The 18236-nt window shown below is 39.0% G+C and overlaps 1 protein-coding gene across 1 annotated transcript in view; it reads left to right on the top strand.

Annotated features, from left to right (window-relative positions):
- Positions 1 to 18236, top strand: part of LOC126237392 (histone acetyltransferase KAT6A-like) — a 295463-nt gene that overhangs the window by 260624 nt on the left and 16603 nt on the right. The window contains exons 11-15 of the mRNA XM_049947479.1: positions 1957 to 2336; positions 3209 to 4373; positions 13551 to 13731; positions 14289 to 14559; positions 17084 to 17473. Coding sequence (XP_049803436.1) covers positions 1957 to 2336; positions 3209 to 4373; positions 13551 to 13731; positions 14289 to 14559; positions 17084 to 17473 — 2387 coding nt within the window. The remainder of the gene's footprint in view (positions 1 to 1956; positions 2337 to 3208; positions 4374 to 13550; positions 13732 to 14288; positions 14560 to 17083; positions 17474 to 18236) is intronic.

Raw genomic sequence — 18236 nt, 5'->3', positions numbered from 1 at the left:
GGTAGTGGACATCTACTGCATTATTAGCCACTGCGGGGCCTGAGGGAGGCATCATCGACAGTTGTTCTGCTCCTCCATGTCCGAACAACATCGCTTTGGTTCACTCAGACGCCTGGACCCTTCCCTTGTTGAGAGCCCTTCCTGGCACAAAGTAACAATGGGGACGTGATCGAACCATGGTATTGACCGCCTAGGCATGGTTGAACTACAGACAACACGAGCCGTGTGGGAACTGATAGGCTATCTGAACCCCTCCGTCTAATAGGCGCTGCTCATGCATGGCTGTTTACATATTTGGGTGGGTTTAATGACATCTCTGAACAGTCAAAGGGACTGTGTCTTTGTACAGTACCCACAGGCAACGTCTACCTTCAGGAGTTCTGGGAACCTGGGTGATGCAAAATGGGTTTTTGATGTGTGTATCTGTGGCCACAAAAGTCCTATTGTGAGGATGTAACCCAATGTGTTTCCTGCACTTCCGCTAGAAGTCTCTCTCATCAGATACTTCATGATTTTCAAACATTTGTTGCTTTCTCAATTAAAAATTCCTTTTCCCATAATAGTCACCATTAATAAAATCCCATGTATACTTGTGCACTTGGACTTTGACTAAAATATCCTGAACCTTGAATTCACTTCATAGTTTCTGTGTAGCATTGAAGTTGAACTATGTGTTTAACAATGTTTTCTGTGAACAGAAATCTTGGAGGAGCTGGGTGGAGTGTAGTGGATGTTTTGCCCTTTTACCACTTGTGAGTCACATGACGAACTTTCATCACTTTCAGTCTCTGATGAAGTAACATTACATTCTTTTTCACTTTCTGAGATATTACAGTAATAAGCGTCACATTCAGAATCAGTATTGTCATTCTTTTTGGGAAGCACTACCTAAACGGGGAGTACAGGACAGAGGCTTGAAAGTATGACAGCTAAGATACAGACATAGGACTAGATGCTCTCTAGTAACAGGACACCTAACTAATGTGCTGAAATGGATATTTATTTTATTTTTTTGAAGATCTGTTGTTAAATTGCCCAAGTGTACTCGGGATTTTGAGTTTGTGTCAAATTAATAAAAATAAGATAACTTGGGATTTTATGCTAAGTGAGGTAACTCAGGACAGAAATAAGTTTTAACCACCAATGTCATGTTTCCTCACACCTTTGCACAAAAATTCGTGCCATAAACGACATATTTTAACACATACTTTTGCAAAACAAGCATATAAAACACAAAAAATGCCACTTTGTGTATCTTTGTTTCCTTCTGTCAACCAGCCATTGCACAGGACACACGACATCACACAAATTTGTTATTGGCAGTATAACAAAACACAGAATGTTTATGGCATTGTCTACTCGGTATTATTTCTACCGTGTTATGATGTCTGTTGTGACAGATTTATCTGTAATGTAGCCCAAGCAGCTGATAAAAACAAAACGAGGAGGCACCATCTTGATTTCCATGTTCGCAAAGCTAAACTGCAGTGTTTCTGGTGGTTTCTTTATTTATAATTCTGTGCTTAAAATACACAATTTAATTGATGGCTCACATTAAATATCTCTCCAAAACAAAGATGTTTTTCCCTATCATTTTTGTAAAAGGGGAAAAAAATGTTCTAGAAATGTTATGTAGACAGATAAAACTGTTACCACTTAGTCACATCTAGACATCAGTTTTTTAAACAGAAAATGAATAGTATAAGGTTATACATACTCCATACTCTTAATAAGAAAAGTCAAGATCTAATTTTGACATTGAATAACTATCATTATCAACATCAGTAAACTGCTGTCTTTACTCAGAAATGTAGAAAATGCCAGATTTCACAATCTTTTGTAAAAATTGATTTCATCTTGTGTTGTTAGAAGCAGCTGATTTTACATTGTTTTCTGTGTTAAATTTCCCTAGAAATTGGTCATAGTGTACTTAATTGTTGTTTGCTTGATTTTCAGGTTACCTCCTGTCAAAGCAAGAAGGTCAACCTGGCACTCCAGAGAAACCATTGTCAGATTTGGGTCGTGTCTCTTACCATGCATACTGGAAGTCGATAGTACTGGAGTATCTGGATCAACATCGTAATGAGCCATTTTCTGTAGATGCTGTTTGCCAGGAAACGGGAGTTTATAGTCATGACGTGGCAGCAACTCTACAAATGCTCGGGATGGTCAGACGCTGTCCTGATGGCCGTCTCATACTTGCTATTGACTGGGCTCAAGTTGATGCCCATGCATCACGTGTTCGTGCCTCCCGTACCCGCATACCTCTGGATCCAGAATGCCTTCGGTGGACTCCTCTTGTTGCAACAGTTCCCACCAGGGATGATGACAAAGAGGTATGGAGTGATTTTTTAAGAACATAAAGGAAAACGTGTTTTACACGTAATTTATTTCTGTCATCGTAGTAGTAGTAGTAGTAGTAGTAGTATTAGTAGTAGTAGTAGTAGTTGTTGTTGTTGTTGTTGTTGTTGTGGTCTTCAGTCCTGAGACTGGTTTGATGCAGCTCTCCATGTTACTCTATCCTGTGCAGGCTTCTTCATCTCCCAGTACCTACTGCAACCTACATCCTTCTGAATCTGCTTAGTGTATTCATCTATTGGTCTCCCTCTACGATTTTTACCCTCCACGCTGCCCTCCAATGCTAAATTTGTGATCCCTTGATGCCTCAAAACATGCCCTACCAACCGATCCCTTCTTCTAGTCAAGTTGAGCCACAAACTTCTCCCCAATCCTATTCAACACTTCCTCATTTGTTACGTGATCTACCCATCTAATCTTCAGCATTCTTCTGTAGCATCACATTTCGAAAGATTCTATTCTCTTCTTGTCCAAACTATTTATCATCCACATTTCACTTCCATACATGGCTACACTCCATACAAATACTTTCAGAAACGACTTCCTGACACATAAATCTATACTCGATGTTAACAAATTTCTCTTCTTGAGAAACACTCTCCTTGCCATTGCCAGTCTACATTTTATATCCTCTCTACTTCGACCATCATCAGTTATTTTGACTGGGCCAGTATTTGATTTCTTCACGTTGTGTGAGCCTCCAGTCATTGTGCTACATTCTGCATGTTTTTAACTCCCCTTAAGGTCACAAGTAAATTTCATAACAAAAAGAACCTTCCATCTTTTCTGTCATTTGATTTGTTATGATTTGGCATTTTGATAAGTCTGATTCTCATCTTATTGTCTGCAGGATGATACGGAATCTAAAGGGGAGAACAATGACAGTCAGGAGGACATAGCCAAAAGTGAGAATGAAGAGGCTATTGAGAAGAACACAGTTGTTGCAGATATGAAGGAACAGGAGACTTGTAATCCACAGCAAAGTAAAGATGATCTGAAAACTAACGAAGTGAAAGAGGAGCTCCAACAGAGTCAAAGTCAGCGAGGCAGGAAACGGAAGACCCAAGTTCGCTTTAGCCCAAGCCCGACACCAGCTCCCACTCCAGTAACTACTACATTAGAAACGAGTAACAGTGCCGAAAATGATAATATCAATAAAACACCTATTGTGCAGAAACGAAAAGTCGGAAGGCCACCTAAAAAGAAGTTAATAGTTGACGCTGAAGTAAAAGTTCCTGATGTTCGGCCGCAGCCATTTCTCGAAGTGCGAGCTGGGAAAAGAAAACGATCAGGTTTTGAAGCAGTGACTGATAAAAGTGGTTTAGATGAAGAACCAGATAGAAAAAAACTGAAAGTCGAGAATGTTTTAAAGGCCAGCAGGCTATTGGTTCTAAAGACAGAGACTTCTGCAACTGAGGAGGCTGCAAAAAGCCCACCTGCCAAGGCAAGCACCCAGACCCATTCAGACAGTAGTTCTAATAAAAATAAAAGTAGTAGGCTGCTTGTTGAAGAAAGCCCTACAAAATCTAGGTCAAATAGTAGGCCAAATCAGGTGGAAGAGATTATTCCTAAACAGAAAGCAAATACAAGACAGAATTCAGGAGATGATTTACTTGTAAAGCAAAAAAGCTGTTCAAAATTAAATCAGGCTGCTGAACCTTCAGTAAAAGAAACTCACAGTTCAAAATCACAGTATGACTATTCAAAAACAAAAACTCCTTGTAAACCTTCTACAACTGACGAGAGTACTTTAAAAGGAAAATTCAGTGCAAGACTTAGTCATAAAGAAGAATTATCTACAAAATCAAAATTAAATAGCAGGATCAAGACAGATGTTTCTTATGGCAAAAGCAAACTGGGCTTGAGGCAGCAACCACAACAACAGATAGGAAGGGCTGCTGGGGCTGCATCTATGAAGCTGAAAAGCAGACGGTCAGAGTTTGATACACCTCTTCGAAATCCTGGGAGGCGTAGAATATTATCAGAAGAAACCAAGGATGTGCAGAGTAATACAGGTAATTGTAACTGAACAGGCTCATAGTGTAGACTCATTTGAAAATTTTTAACATCATTTGCTAGAGTGAAAATGTGGCATTTTATATGTTAACCTCCTTATTGGTAATTTAACTATAGAAAGAAATTCTAGTCTAGTATAGGTATTTAAAACATTCATATAAGTTGGTGGTAATGTGTGCAAAAAAAATTAAAGTAGACTCTAATATTTGTTTCTTTACATTGTAAAACTGAGTAATGGGCTGAGGCATAAGGTTAATAAAAGTTGAAGTAGGGAAGCTCCACAAAGCTTGAATGATGCAAAAGGGAACTCTGCTCCTTTTATTTATGAAGTTAGTCAGTTGCACTAATGACCTGTTAAGTTTGATTACTTGGAAAGCAGTATTCAGTATCGTTACCAATATCCCAAGAAACTAAATCTCGTTAATTGTTATCATTGAGTTCCATTGAATTAACCATTGGTTATGCTGCAAACTTTAATATAGTGCAGACACTTTAATGTGACAGTCGGCTGCTACCATGAAGTGCTGAGAACTTCAGCTGCCTTGGACAGTGGAGAAGCAAGCCCTGCCACCCTCTCACAGTGCTGGCAGCCTACACCAGGGAATTGTGTTTGTGCGAAGACAGATTTTTTACAGCCATAGGTGTTGCCAATACTTCTTAGTGTCATAGAACTCATACTGGAACCCCATGTTTGGCCAGGATTAGTCTCTTCACTCATTTTAAAAAAAGAAAAGAAAACAATGGTCAATACACAACACAAGTCATTCAGTATTGACTGCAGTGAACTTGCTTGTTGAAGTTGGTAGTATCGTAAACGAGGTAGGATAGGCCCGACTTCTGCTGGTATTTTATGCAACCGTAATTCAAAACAACCCTTCATTCCCACACCAAAACTGCCGCATTAAAGTACTCTCATTACAATGATGTCAGTTTATTTTTGTGTGGTGGTCAGAAAGTCTGAAAAGCTTGTAAGGGTGTTGCAGGGCAGGTTATGGTGAGAAATGATTGTTAAGAAAAAAAAAGATATATTTGCACAATTTCCATGTTAATAAGCATGGAAGTTAGCCAATCAGACCGATAATACACACAAATTGAAGCGGCCCGCCGGAGATGGTGTCACCAAATGTGTTCTTTGTTTGGTTTCCTAAAACTGAACAAGAGAGTGATACAAAGACATGGGTCAGTAGTAAGGATTGAACCCAAGCCCAAGACTGAGCAGTCTTGTGTGCTACCATTTCCTCTGTGAGAACAACTGACACTAATTGTGTGTGGCAGGCCACTTGTATTTGCACACACGATGGGTGCACCACATTGAATTTTTTTCTTAACAATTATTTCTCAGCACAACCTACCCTGTAACACCCTTACAAGTTTGTCAGACAGTTTCTGGCCACCCTGTACAGTCAGGAATTGTGATTAATCTCAATTACTCTTCGTAAAAATTGCAACACTGAAGGAAACATTTAAATATAAGAAATGTGGAGGACATTCAAAGGCAATAATACGTGTAAATGATGATAATGACCATATTCAGAAGAGTAATTCACATTGCCCGACCTATCTGTCTCAGGTCCACAAGGATGGAAGTATTAGTTCCGAAAGCTAGGAAATATTACACATTTCATCTAGTGAAGGTATATACTGGCCAGCAGTTCTGTTAACGTTGATAATGATGTGTGTGCAAAAAGAAAAACGTGCTCGAGCAGGTGTGCGCGTGCACAAGCAATATTGCACGGGCGTGCAATATTGTTGTGAGCTGCTCCGCTGAATTAGTAATTATAGTCATTCACGTGTATTCAACAATTGCTATTCACCATATACATGAGTTGTTGACTCGCAGACACAGGCACAAAGGAAAGACATGTAGACTTTTGAACTTTTGGCCAAAATGCCTTCGTATGAAGTAGAATATGTGTCTTTTCTACTTCTAAAGAAGGCCATTTGATCAAAAGAAGTCTTTTCTTTGTGCCTGTCTGCGACTCAGTCAGCTCTGTATGGTGAGTAGCAATCTGTCCTCCGCATATTTACGTGTGTTAATGTATTCTGAATGTCTTTCATGTTTTTGTTGGACTCTATAATATCTGGTTAGGTTCCAACATGATCTGAATTTAAAATGAAGTAGGCGAATGTAAGTGTCAAAAGTGAGTGAAATATGTTGATTAAACATTTTTATAGTCCACTTGCCTCAGGACCATAATGACTTCAGAGAAAGCCTGCTTCATATCATAAGTGTACCGATTGTGGTTTTTTTTTTTTTTGTGGGGGTGGAGAGGATTCAGTTTGCCAGGTGAAGAATCTGGGAGTCATCTGATTAAAACTGGTGCAGGAGAAAGGGATTTATGGAAGATTAAACTGAAAATTATGTCGAGCATGTAAACAGATAACTAACTTGTAAGGTCATGTCTTAGACCATCTACTAGCCAGTAGAGTTAAACTTTTCAAATCTGTTAATGTTGAAGAGGGATTCTGTGACTATAAGGCTTGATAGCTTCAATGGTTATGGGTGTTATAGGACAATAGTTTTCCTTGGCCACAGTAACAGGGAGCAAATAGTAGATTATATGAGTAGTCAGTACCAGATATTCAGCTCTAGGTATCAAGAGATGGGGCAAACATGTATAAGTTCCTAAAGAATTTTTCGGCACTCCTAAGATCGGTATGTACCAAACCAGGTTGTTAGGACTGAGGAAGACCCACTTTGGTTTAGTAGCCATGTTAGAAAGTTGTTATGAAAGGTATGAGAGCTTCATCACAGATTTAAGCGAAGTCAAAGTCTAATAGACAAATAGAAGCTGAATGACACCAAACTGAATAGGGAAGTGTTTAGTGACTATGAAAGTAAAATTTTGCCACTCGATATGGCAAGAAGTGCTAAGATATATTTTTCATATGTAAAGTCGGTAAACAGAGCAGAATCATCTATTCAGTTGCCCGGTTAACATACTACCACTAAAGTGGAAGATGACAGAGAGAGGCTGAAATATTGAATTTGGTCTTCATGGCTTTTTTTTCTGTTGAAGATTGTAATACAGTTTCTCTGTTCAAATAATGGAAAATCCAGGATGGAATGTAACAGTATCATGAGAGGGAAAGTTGCTACTCACCATATAGCGGTGATACTGAATCACAGATAGGCACAACAAAAAGACTCTCACAATTATAGCTTTTGGCTATTAATGCCCTTGTCAACAATACACACACATAGAGCAAGCGAGTGCGCGCACACACACACACACACACACACACACACACACACACACACACACACACACACACCTACCTGCAGTCTTAGGCAACTGAAACCACACTGCCACAGTAATTTTGTGAAAGCTGAAGTGGCAAATATCGAGACTAAAATCACTAAACAGTGGCAAAGCATTTGAACCAGATCTGATACCTGTGAGGTTCTATAAAGATCACATGAAGAAACTAGTGGTAGTTCGTGGAAAGTCGGTAGTGCATTGTAGGGTACCAAATGATTGGGAAAAGTACAGTTACTTCCAGTTTCAAGAAGAGTTGTTGGATAGGCATACAATCATAGGCCTATATGGCTGAGATCAATCTATGGCAGAATTATGGAATATGTTTTATACTTGTGCATTATGATATTTTGGAGAATGAAAACCTCTTCGTGTAAAAACTTTGGTCTGTTTGTCCAGTGTGCCATAGACAAAGATATTGAGGTTGATACCATGTTCCTTGACTACTGGAAGGCATTTTCACAGTGAACGAGGAAACAGCTTTTGTTTCTGTGAAATGGAAGGGCATTAGGTTGTGTTCCTTTTCACTGCAAAACACGGAATGACTGAGTTGGATGTCAATGTCAGAACAAAATTAGATTGGCCCTGAAACTAATATTTGTCAGTTCGTTGCAACGGTAGACACATAGGCTAATATCACTGAGAGTACTTTTTGCCCACAGTTTGAGTTCCTGTACTAAAGTTACTCGTGCCTTTTGGTGACATATTGCATGACCAGTTACAATTAATAACAAGGTGTGTGGTTTGAGAATAGGCTTGTTATCCTGAAACCACTAACCACTTCAGCAAAAATTGTATGTTCATGCAACTGAGATGATAAAATAAAGAAATTACCAAATTCCATCAGTAGTGAACAGTAGCAAACCTACCATCCCATGGCAGAATGCCTTAAATTGGCATAAAATTAGGAATGATGATGGAACCTGTCCATATTTTGGATTACAGTAAAAAATAAAGACTGGTGTGGACCACAGAAATCAACTAATGGACTACTATCCTTTGAGAGGAGGCAAACATACTCCTGAAGATGACTGTAAATTTGTATGATTATATAAAAGTCAAGGCGTACTAGCAAACATCTTCGTGACTTTGTTACTGAATTGATAATGGATTTATGAACAAAGGGGGCCTGGTTGAACCAATTTTGACTCAAAATAGTTCACATATAAACACTCATTGTTTTTCTAAATTGATTCCAGCTGCAGAAATATCAAAATGACCTCAAAGGAGATTGGGGGGGGGGGGGTTATACAGAACGAAGTGAGGCAAGATCTAGGAAAATGGTAAGAAGAGACACCATCTTCTATCGATAAGAATGTGATATAGGCCTTAGTTTTCTGAAATGCGTCAACATTTTTCATACTGAGCCAAATGCAGCTAAGTAATCGTCAATTAAAAAGCTATATTTTCCAACAATTTTTTTTTTTTTAGTACCTCAATATGGGAAACAAAAGTTGAACAAAATTGTTTCTGCTTCCACAACACATTCTCATTTTGATATAAAAGAAGGAGTCACTGATCCAGTATGTTTCTGCTTCTTTATATACTGCACTAAACTGACTTAAGTTTTGTGCAGTAGAACCTGCTACATGAAAAAGAATAATAATAATAATAATAATAATAATAAAATCGTATGCAAAAGCACAGTATTAGGGACTGGACCACAGCCTAGCTTCTCAGTCCTCACAATTTCAGTAGAAGAGCTTGCCAAAATCCAATGAAGAACAAGATGGTATGTCACGGGAACATTCATTTAGCATGAGGGCATTACGGAAACGCTCAGCAACAGGGAAATCTGGGAAAAACGGGAATTTTTTAGAATTCCAGAGATTTTGCATTGTTTTTATTTTCAGTTTGTTGTTGTTGTGGTCCTCAGTCCTGAGACTGGTTTGATGCAGCTCTCCATGCTACTCTATCCTGTGCAAGCTTCTTCATCTCCCAGTACCTACTGCAACCTACATCCTTCTGAATCTGCTTAGTGTATTCATCTCTTGGTCTCCCTCTACGATTTTTACCCTCCACGCTGCCCTCCAATGCTAAATTTGTGATCCCTTGATGCCTCAAAACATGTCCTACCAACCGATCCCTTCTTCTAGTCAAGTTGTGCCACAAACTTCTCTTCTCCCCAATCCTATTCAATACCTCCTCATTAGTTACGTGATCTACCCACCTTATCTTCAGTATTCTTCTGTAGCACCACATTTCGAAAGCTTCTATTCTCTTCTTGTCCAAACTAGTTATCGTCCATGTTTCACTTCCATACATGGCTACACTCCATACAAATACTTTCAGAAACGACTTCCTGACACTTAAATCTATACTAGATGTTAACAAATTTCTCTTCTTCAGAAACGATTTCCTTGCCATTGCCAGTCTACATTTTATATCCTCTCTACTTCGACCATCATCAGTTATTTTACTCCCTAAATAGCAAAACTCCTTTACTACTTTAAGTGTCTCATTTCCTAATCTAATCCCCTCAGCATCACCCGATTTAATTTGACTACATTCCATTATCCTCGTTTTGCTTTTGTTGATGTTCATCTTATATCCTCCTTTCAAGACACTGTCCATTCCGTTCAACTGCTCTTCCAAGTCCTTTGCTGTGTCTGACAGAATTACAATGTCATCGGCGAACCTCAAAGTTTTTATTTCTTCTCCATGGATTTTAATACGTACTCCGAATTTTTCTTTTGTTTCCTTTACTGCTTGCTCAATATACAGATTGAATAACATTGGGGAGAGGCTACATCCCTGTCTCACTCCTTTCCCAACCACTGCTTCCCTTTCATGTCCCTCGACTCTTATAACTGCCATCTGGTTTCTGTACAAATTGTAAATAGCCTTTCGCTCCTTGTATTTTACCCCTGCCACCTTCAGAATTTGAAAGAGAGTATTCCAGTTAACGTTGTCAAAAGCTTTCTCTAAGTCTACAAATGCTAGAAACGTACGTTTGCCTTTTCTTAATCTTTCTTCCAAGATAAGTCGTAAGGTTAATATTGCCTCACGTGTTCCAACATTTCTACATTTTCAGTTAAGTTTTTGTAATTTTGGCGGGTAAGAACTGATAATCTATCATAGAATATTACTGCTACTGCAGCAATAATATTTGAACAAGGAGGAGAGGGGGGAAAAATACCTAAGTTGCAAAGGAAATGTGCCATTTACAACAACAAAACAGACTGCAAACACCAGCATCTGCGAACACCAAAATGTGTCAAAGGCTTTAGAATGAAAACTGTATAATACTTCATAACAACAAACTGTTTCCGATGAGCATGACGTCACAACTGATGGTTCGTGGCAGCAGTTGACAGCGGGTTCATGCTCATACACAGGTGCAGATGAGTCGTGTATGAGCAATACCCTCTTCTGCTTTGGCTATTTGAAGTGTGGCTGTTGCATCAGCAGTAGCAACAGGCAGCCAGATGACACCCAGAAAATTTTCTTGTGCACACCCAAGCTGCCAGATTTGCACATGCGTACAGCTGTCTGGGTTGTAGTGTGGGTTTGGTGGATTAGTCTCCACGTGACCTGTGTTAACATTTACTGATTTTGCTGTTTTCGTTTACAGCTCTCACCTCAAATAAAAACGAAATGGATTTTCTGTGGCTAGGAGCTATTGAGTGAATTAAAATACATTAACGTAGTTATGGAAGGCTAAAACATGTTATTAGTTTCAGTTTTGCAATTTCTATTTCATTTCCACATTTTTGGCAGTCGAGCATTAATTGCCTTGCAGAACAATTCAGGTGTGTGTGTGTGTGTGTGTGTGTGTGTGTGTGTGTGTGTGTCCTATTCCACACTATTGGCTAGTTTCAACTGTTTTCTGAATTTAAAGTGCATGTTTTCATTTTCTGGTGTGTGTGATATTATGCCATAACAAAGAACCATACATGGGCTAATACGGTAATGGTACTCCAAGAAAATTTACATCCCAAAATCACACAGAAAAGCTTAATATCAGCTTGGGGCCTACCTTATTGTGAATCAGTATATATGAATTATGTATTTCAGTATGATTTACGAAATTCCAATGCTCTTGAAGTGTCCTGTGATGTCATGTTTGTTTTATGACATAACATAAAATCTCTTGATGCTTTATGTGTATGAACATACGGACTTCCTGTTTTCGGGCACTCTCTAGAATTGCTGAAATGAATCATATTTATAACAGGCCATAGGAAAATATTGGGAATGGTGGCTTGAAAAGCATTACTTTCAAAACAAATTTCCTTTTATGCAAGATGAATTACATTACGTGTGAGAGTATGCGATGAATTTCTTAAAACACACAGCATTTGGCTCTCATTTAAAACGTAACAATTTGAGAACAGCCATGTAAAAGAATTTCAAGCCGGAAGACCAGACATTTATGTCATTATTTAAAATTTTATTGGCACATTTGTGTGATGCACCTTAAAGTGTAACAGACCCAAAATAAGACCAATAATATAGGAGGAAGCTTAGCTTCCCTTTAGCTACATTATGTGTGTTTATCTGAACTATTAACTTTTCCTATTTGTGTGTTCACACTACTTAACAGTGATGTTGCTATTAGCTGACTACGTCACGTGTCCTATGCTCAGAGTATCTTCTGCCATCGGCTGGCAAGATCACACGACATGAGCCAGGATTGGCTTGCAATAGGGCATTGCAATCTCGATTTCAGTGTTTCAGAAGTTAATGTGCTGTGTTTCATGGAATTTGAATTTATATTTCCATAATATGAAAATGTGCAGCGTTTTCTGAAGTGCTGGAAGTTCTGCGTCGGTATATGAAACCTTAACCTTGACAGGGTTGATAAGTTTTACATTTCAGAGAGAAAGTGTACTGTCACTTAACACAGAAAAAGTATATTTTCACTGAGGAAAAGTGTACCTTTAACCGGGAAATCTGAGAAAAACCGAATTTTTTTCCCTTATTCGCTTGTACACACTCCAGTGGCAGATGATACAAAGAGATATGGTGTGCCACTGAAAAGTTTATTGGTGACGTTTTGAAAGCCTGTGTTCAAAGAAAAGTTAGCAACATATTACTTCAGCCCACTTAGATATAACGAAATGAATCTTTTCAGAAAAATCAGGTAAATTAGAGCTCATACAGATACTTATCAACATTCATCTTTCCCACAAACCATTTGAAATTGGAACAGGGAAGGGGGAAATAGTAGTGGTACCAGAGGTATCCCATGGCAAGGTGACTTGTGAAATTTAGGTGTAGAATTAAACCTTCATAACCTAGAACTCTGAAACTTTCTTAAGGGTTCCAGTAACTTGAAGGAAAAAGAATGTTGTCTTGGAGTTTGTGGTAGGATACAGGAATGTCACATCACTAACGTCTGGGCTGTTGAGACAGTGGTTTTTAGAAAGTGTCCTCCAAAGTAGATATTTTCAAGTTATCTTCTTTTATCACAATTCCTCGTCTTCTTAAATGTTGTTCATCCCTCAAAAAGTAAGATTAAAGGAAGAGTTGGAGACATTTTAAAAAATTGCTGTGATGTCTATTAAAAGTTCACTTAGTTATCGTAAGAACATAAAAGAAATACTCGACAAACTCCTATGGGAAACAATACATGAAAAATACTACATGTTGTGGAGAGCCCTACTTTCAGAATACAGATAGGATTCATTCCAGTATGAGCGAAGAAACGCATTACTCCCTCCAACATAAATTTCCCATACTGACCTTGATTGTAAAATTGGATAAATGATTTTCCCCAGACCTTCCTTCACACAACTCTTATAGCAGTGGCTTAATAAGTGCAGATGTAGATGTAGGAAGGGAAACGGTAAAGACCTCAAATTTTTAATTGTAATTGTACGTATCTCATTGCTAAAACTATAGCTTTGTGCAATGCTGTAGTGTTAGCATAACATCTGCAACAACCTAATAAAGTAATTGTTTCTGTTGTAGTTCCTCAGACACAGAAAGAAGATAGACTGAGAAAGGAACCAAGTGAAACACCTCCAGGGCCATTGCCGAGAGGCCGGAGAAAGTCACAAGCTCTACAAAATTCTGTTGAAAAGGTGGAGCCAAAAAGAGAGAGATGGTCACAGCGAAGGGAAAAGAGACTGCGCCTAGAAGAAGCTTCAAAGTAAGTGAAGTTGCAACAAGCTGTTTTTATTGTGAGTAGGATACTTTTGCCATTATTAATCTGGATGCAAAGTGTACTATCATAACAAAATATGGAGTTAATAAAGAAATGTGTGAGCTACGCAGGGAATTGCACAAAACTTCACATATGCTCTCCAACTGTCTCTTGCTCACTAGTGAATTAAGGACTGTCAAGATATTAGATGTTGGGTTACATTTGTATCCAATTATGTAACAGTTAAACTGTGGTGTAATTCTTTGTGTGTTGCTGAACTTCTTATCTAATGTGAGAAAACTGTTGCTAGTTAGATTACTAATCTGTATGTGAAGCTCATTTTTAAATTGTGATAATACTTGTGGGTTATTGTTACAGTAGCTAGAGTTATAGTAATAAGAGAAATGGTAGCATTCATAAGGGTCTGTTTTTCTGTAGTTTTCAATTATCAGTGCTGAAACAGTAATTTTTATTTCATGAGGGGAAATTTGTTGTATAGCTTAATTTTGTAGATCCTACTTTTGGCTATCCTTCCATGGCGTAATAATCAAACCTGTTTTTAGGAGCACCTCAGAAGATGTTGAAGACTGTCCGATGCCTGAATTGAAACCTGAAGTCCAATTGGAAGGTGTAGGAGTGTTAAGGGAAACAGCAGTACCTCCTCCATTGTCACCACCCCCTCTGCACCAGCAGCTAAGTACTGATCTCCCTGAGAGAACCAAGAGGGCTGTGCATTCCGGCGAAAAGAAGAAACGAGGGTGGAAAAAAGGCCGGCCCCGCCGTAATCATGTACCAGAACCAAAGTCTCCCAAACCATCGAAGTTAAAGAAGAAGGTACTTAAACAGTCTCTTCTATTTTTATCTCTTTCATTCTGCCCGTCTCCCCATCACCCCCACGACGCCCCCACCACAAAAAACACTATGCATTAACAAAAGTGCTACAGTATTGACACACAGGAACTTGATTTGAATTCTAGGGTAGGGGAGGATTGTGTTGTTATTTGCCATCATATCATGTCGTGGTACACAAGCTATATTTCCCGCATGTGTAAACCAGAGCACACTTTTCAGTGTACAGAATGAGATACTACAGAATATTGGTTGTATACGAGATACATTTTCCTGTGTTTACAGTTGGAATAGCAACCTAGTGATTGGTTAATACAATGAGATTCACAGTGGGCTGTAGATACATAAATCAGTTTCGATTGATCTACTTTTTTGACGTCATAATTTGTTAGTATCTGGTATGTGGAAATTTTTTTAATTCTCTGTTAAAATTTTGTTATTATTATTACCACCATATGTGCCTTCATGCGTGCTATTTCCAGCGGTGTTTTACTTAATCTGAGGCAGCACAGTAACTAAAGGTAAGATGTGTAAAAAGAGTTGGTTTCACTGAATAGTTTTATTAAAATAGAAAGATATACTACTGGCCATTAAAATTGCTATACCATGAAGATGATGTGCTACAGACGTGAAATTTAACCGACAGGAAGAAGATGCTGTGGTATGAAAATGATTAGCTTTTCAGAGCATTCACACAAGGTTGGCATCGGTGGCGACACCTACAATGTGCTAACATGAGAAAAGTTTCCAACCGATTTCTCATACACAAACAGCAATTGACCGGCGTTGGCTGGTGAAACGTTGTTGTGATACCTCATGTAAGGAGGAGAAATGCGTACCATCACGTTTCCGACTTTGATAAAGGTTGGATTTTAGCCTATTGCGATTGCGGTTTATCGTATCGCGACATTGGTGCTTGCGTTGGTCAAGATCCAATGACTGTTAGCAGAATATGGAATCAGTGGGTTCAGGAGGGTAATACAGAACGCCATGCTCGATCCCAACGGCCTCGCATCAGTAGCAGTCGAGTAACGGTTTGAGCAGCCACGTCTCGATCCCTGAGTCAACAAATGGGGACGTTTGCAAGACAACAACCAACTGCAGGAACAGTTCGATGACGTTTGCAGCAGTAGGGACTATCAGCTCAGAGACCATGGCTGCGGCTACCCTTGACGCTGCATCACAGACAGGTGCGCCTGTGATGGTGTACTCATCCTGGGTGCACGAATGGCAAAACGTTCCCCCCCTCCCCCTGGATGAATCCAGGTTCTGTTTACAGTATCATGATGGTCGCATCCGTGTTTGGCGACATCATGGTGAATGCAAATTGGAAGCGTGTATTCGTCATCGCCATACTGGTGTATCACCCGGTGTCATGGTATGGGGTGCCATTGCTTACACATCTCAGTCACCTCTTGTTCGCATTGACAGCACTTTGAACAGTGGAAGTTACATTTCAGATGTGTTACGACCCGTGACTCTACCCATGATTCAATCCCTACGAAACCCTACATTTCAGCAGGGTGATGCACGACCCCATGTTGCAGGACCTGTACGTGCCTTTCTGGATACAGAAAATGTTAGACTGCTGCCCTGGCCAGCACATTCTCCAGATCTCTCACCAATTGAAAACTTCTGGTCAATGGTGGCCAAGCAACTGGCTAGTCACAATACGCCAGTCACTACTCTTGATGAGCTGTGGCATCGTGTTGAAGCTGCATGGGCAGCTGTACCTGTACACGCCATCCAAGCTCAGTTTGACTCAATGCCCAGGCGTATCAAGGCCATTGTTACGGCCAGAGGTGGTTGTTCTGGGTACTGATTTGTCAGGATCTATGCACCCAAATTGCATGAAAATGTAATAATGTGTCAGTTCTAGTATAATATATTTGTCCAATGAATATCCCTTTATCATCTGCATTTCTTCTTGGTGTAGCAATTTTAATGGCCAGAAGTGTATTTCATAGTGGCCGGAACGCCATCTCTCAGCACAGGTAGCAGCAATTGATGAACAATACAACAACAACATAGCTGTCTCCAGTGTGGAATGCTGAGTGTGTGTGTCTGTAGCAATGAAAGGTTAATGATTAATATAACATACATAAAATGAGATGAAAGAATGTATGTTGTGTGTAAGAAGCTTCCATCAGTTAATCTGCATTTCCCCAGTGATATTCACCTCACTCTTTGCATCTCTATTTGCTAGATATACAGTTATGCCTGGATTTGAATTTTATTTCATAGGCTGTAATTTGTTTGACAGTGATATGTTTGTGATATGATTAACTTCCTTCAAGTTGTTTGTTTGTGGCAATTGAGAGCTCTTCAACTATTTTCATAAGATCAGTATGTCCCAGAACTCCCAAAGCTGTGTCATAGTAACATTTAACTGTTCACAATATTAAATGATATTCCTTTTTATTTAAAATAATGTTTTGCATTACGCAACTTAACTGAGATAGCATACAATATTTAACTAATGTGCCATTTAATGGTGTCGTCTTTGCAGCGTTTAATGAAGCGTTATACTGGGGAGGCATCAGTGACATCAGTAAAGTTAAATGATTCTGAGAAGAAAAATACAAATGCTGTGATAATTGCTGAATCTCAAGTTGAAGAAGGAAAAACTTGTGAGAAAGAAGAGAATGTGGATGCTATAAATAAATCTGAAGTTACAGATACAGACCCTGAAGTTTCAGAACCTAAAGAACAAGAATTGGAACGAAGTTCTGAAGAAGATAAGGGAAACATTACCAACATTGTCAGTGAGGAGGAAAAGGCTGATGAAGTTGAACCTGTGAAGGATATTGTTGAAGAGAAGGAACAGAGTGAAGCACCTCTGTTGGAAGAAAAAACAGAGGAGGAAACACTAAATCCCTCCCTTCAAAAGAATGAAGAGGTGAGTTTCTCCACTTTCACCCTACCATGTAACATTTCCTAGTTTTGTTGACTAAGTGTTAAAACACCTGGGTGAAAAATTGCGTTATCATCTAGTGTAAGCCAGTCTACCAACCTGAATCCAATTATTATGTGGTATTTTCAGTTGTGCATTCATTTCCTCAAAAGTGAATGTTAGGATGCCATCTTGAAGCATAGAGTGCATGTATTAATGCCTTTCATCAGTTTCCTTTAACTTTAAGTGACTGGTAAAAAATCATTTGCAACGAAACACAAGTAACAGGTCTCATACTCGTATTAAGTATGGAGTATACTTAAATCAAAAGTAACTAAATTATTTCTCGTGATGAAAAATAATGAAATTGAGAATTCAGTTTACATAAATGGCTTTAAATGCTAGGTGGTGATAATGAAAGTGCAGTTACTTACAGAGCTGCAGTGTGAGCTTTAATTATTGTGTGACAGTGAAACTTGTACTGTGTTAATGTGGAACCGATTTACACTGGAAAAAAATTAGCTTCTATTTTGGCCACCAGGTGCAAATCTGACGTTTTGAATACAAGAAGGATATGTAGTAATGTTCGGTATGTAATTGATTAGGTATGGGATGCGGGCAGATAAGGTCACCCAAGTGAGAAAGGAATAATGTTGATTTCATTATTAACTGCCGCGCACACACTTTGGTCAATATGAGCACTGGTGACGTTGACGAGATGCTGTACGGCACGAGACTTGCACCTGGTAGCCAAAATTGGAATGAAATT

This window comes from Schistocerca nitens, chromosome 2, assembly GCF_023898315.1.
Source record: "Schistocerca nitens isolate TAMUIC-IGC-003100 chromosome 2, iqSchNite1.1, whole genome shotgun sequence".
Classification (NCBI taxonomy): domain Eukaryota; kingdom Metazoa; phylum Arthropoda; class Insecta; order Orthoptera; family Acrididae; genus Schistocerca; species Schistocerca nitens.
This window is presented reverse-complemented; position numbering and strand designations above follow the sequence as displayed.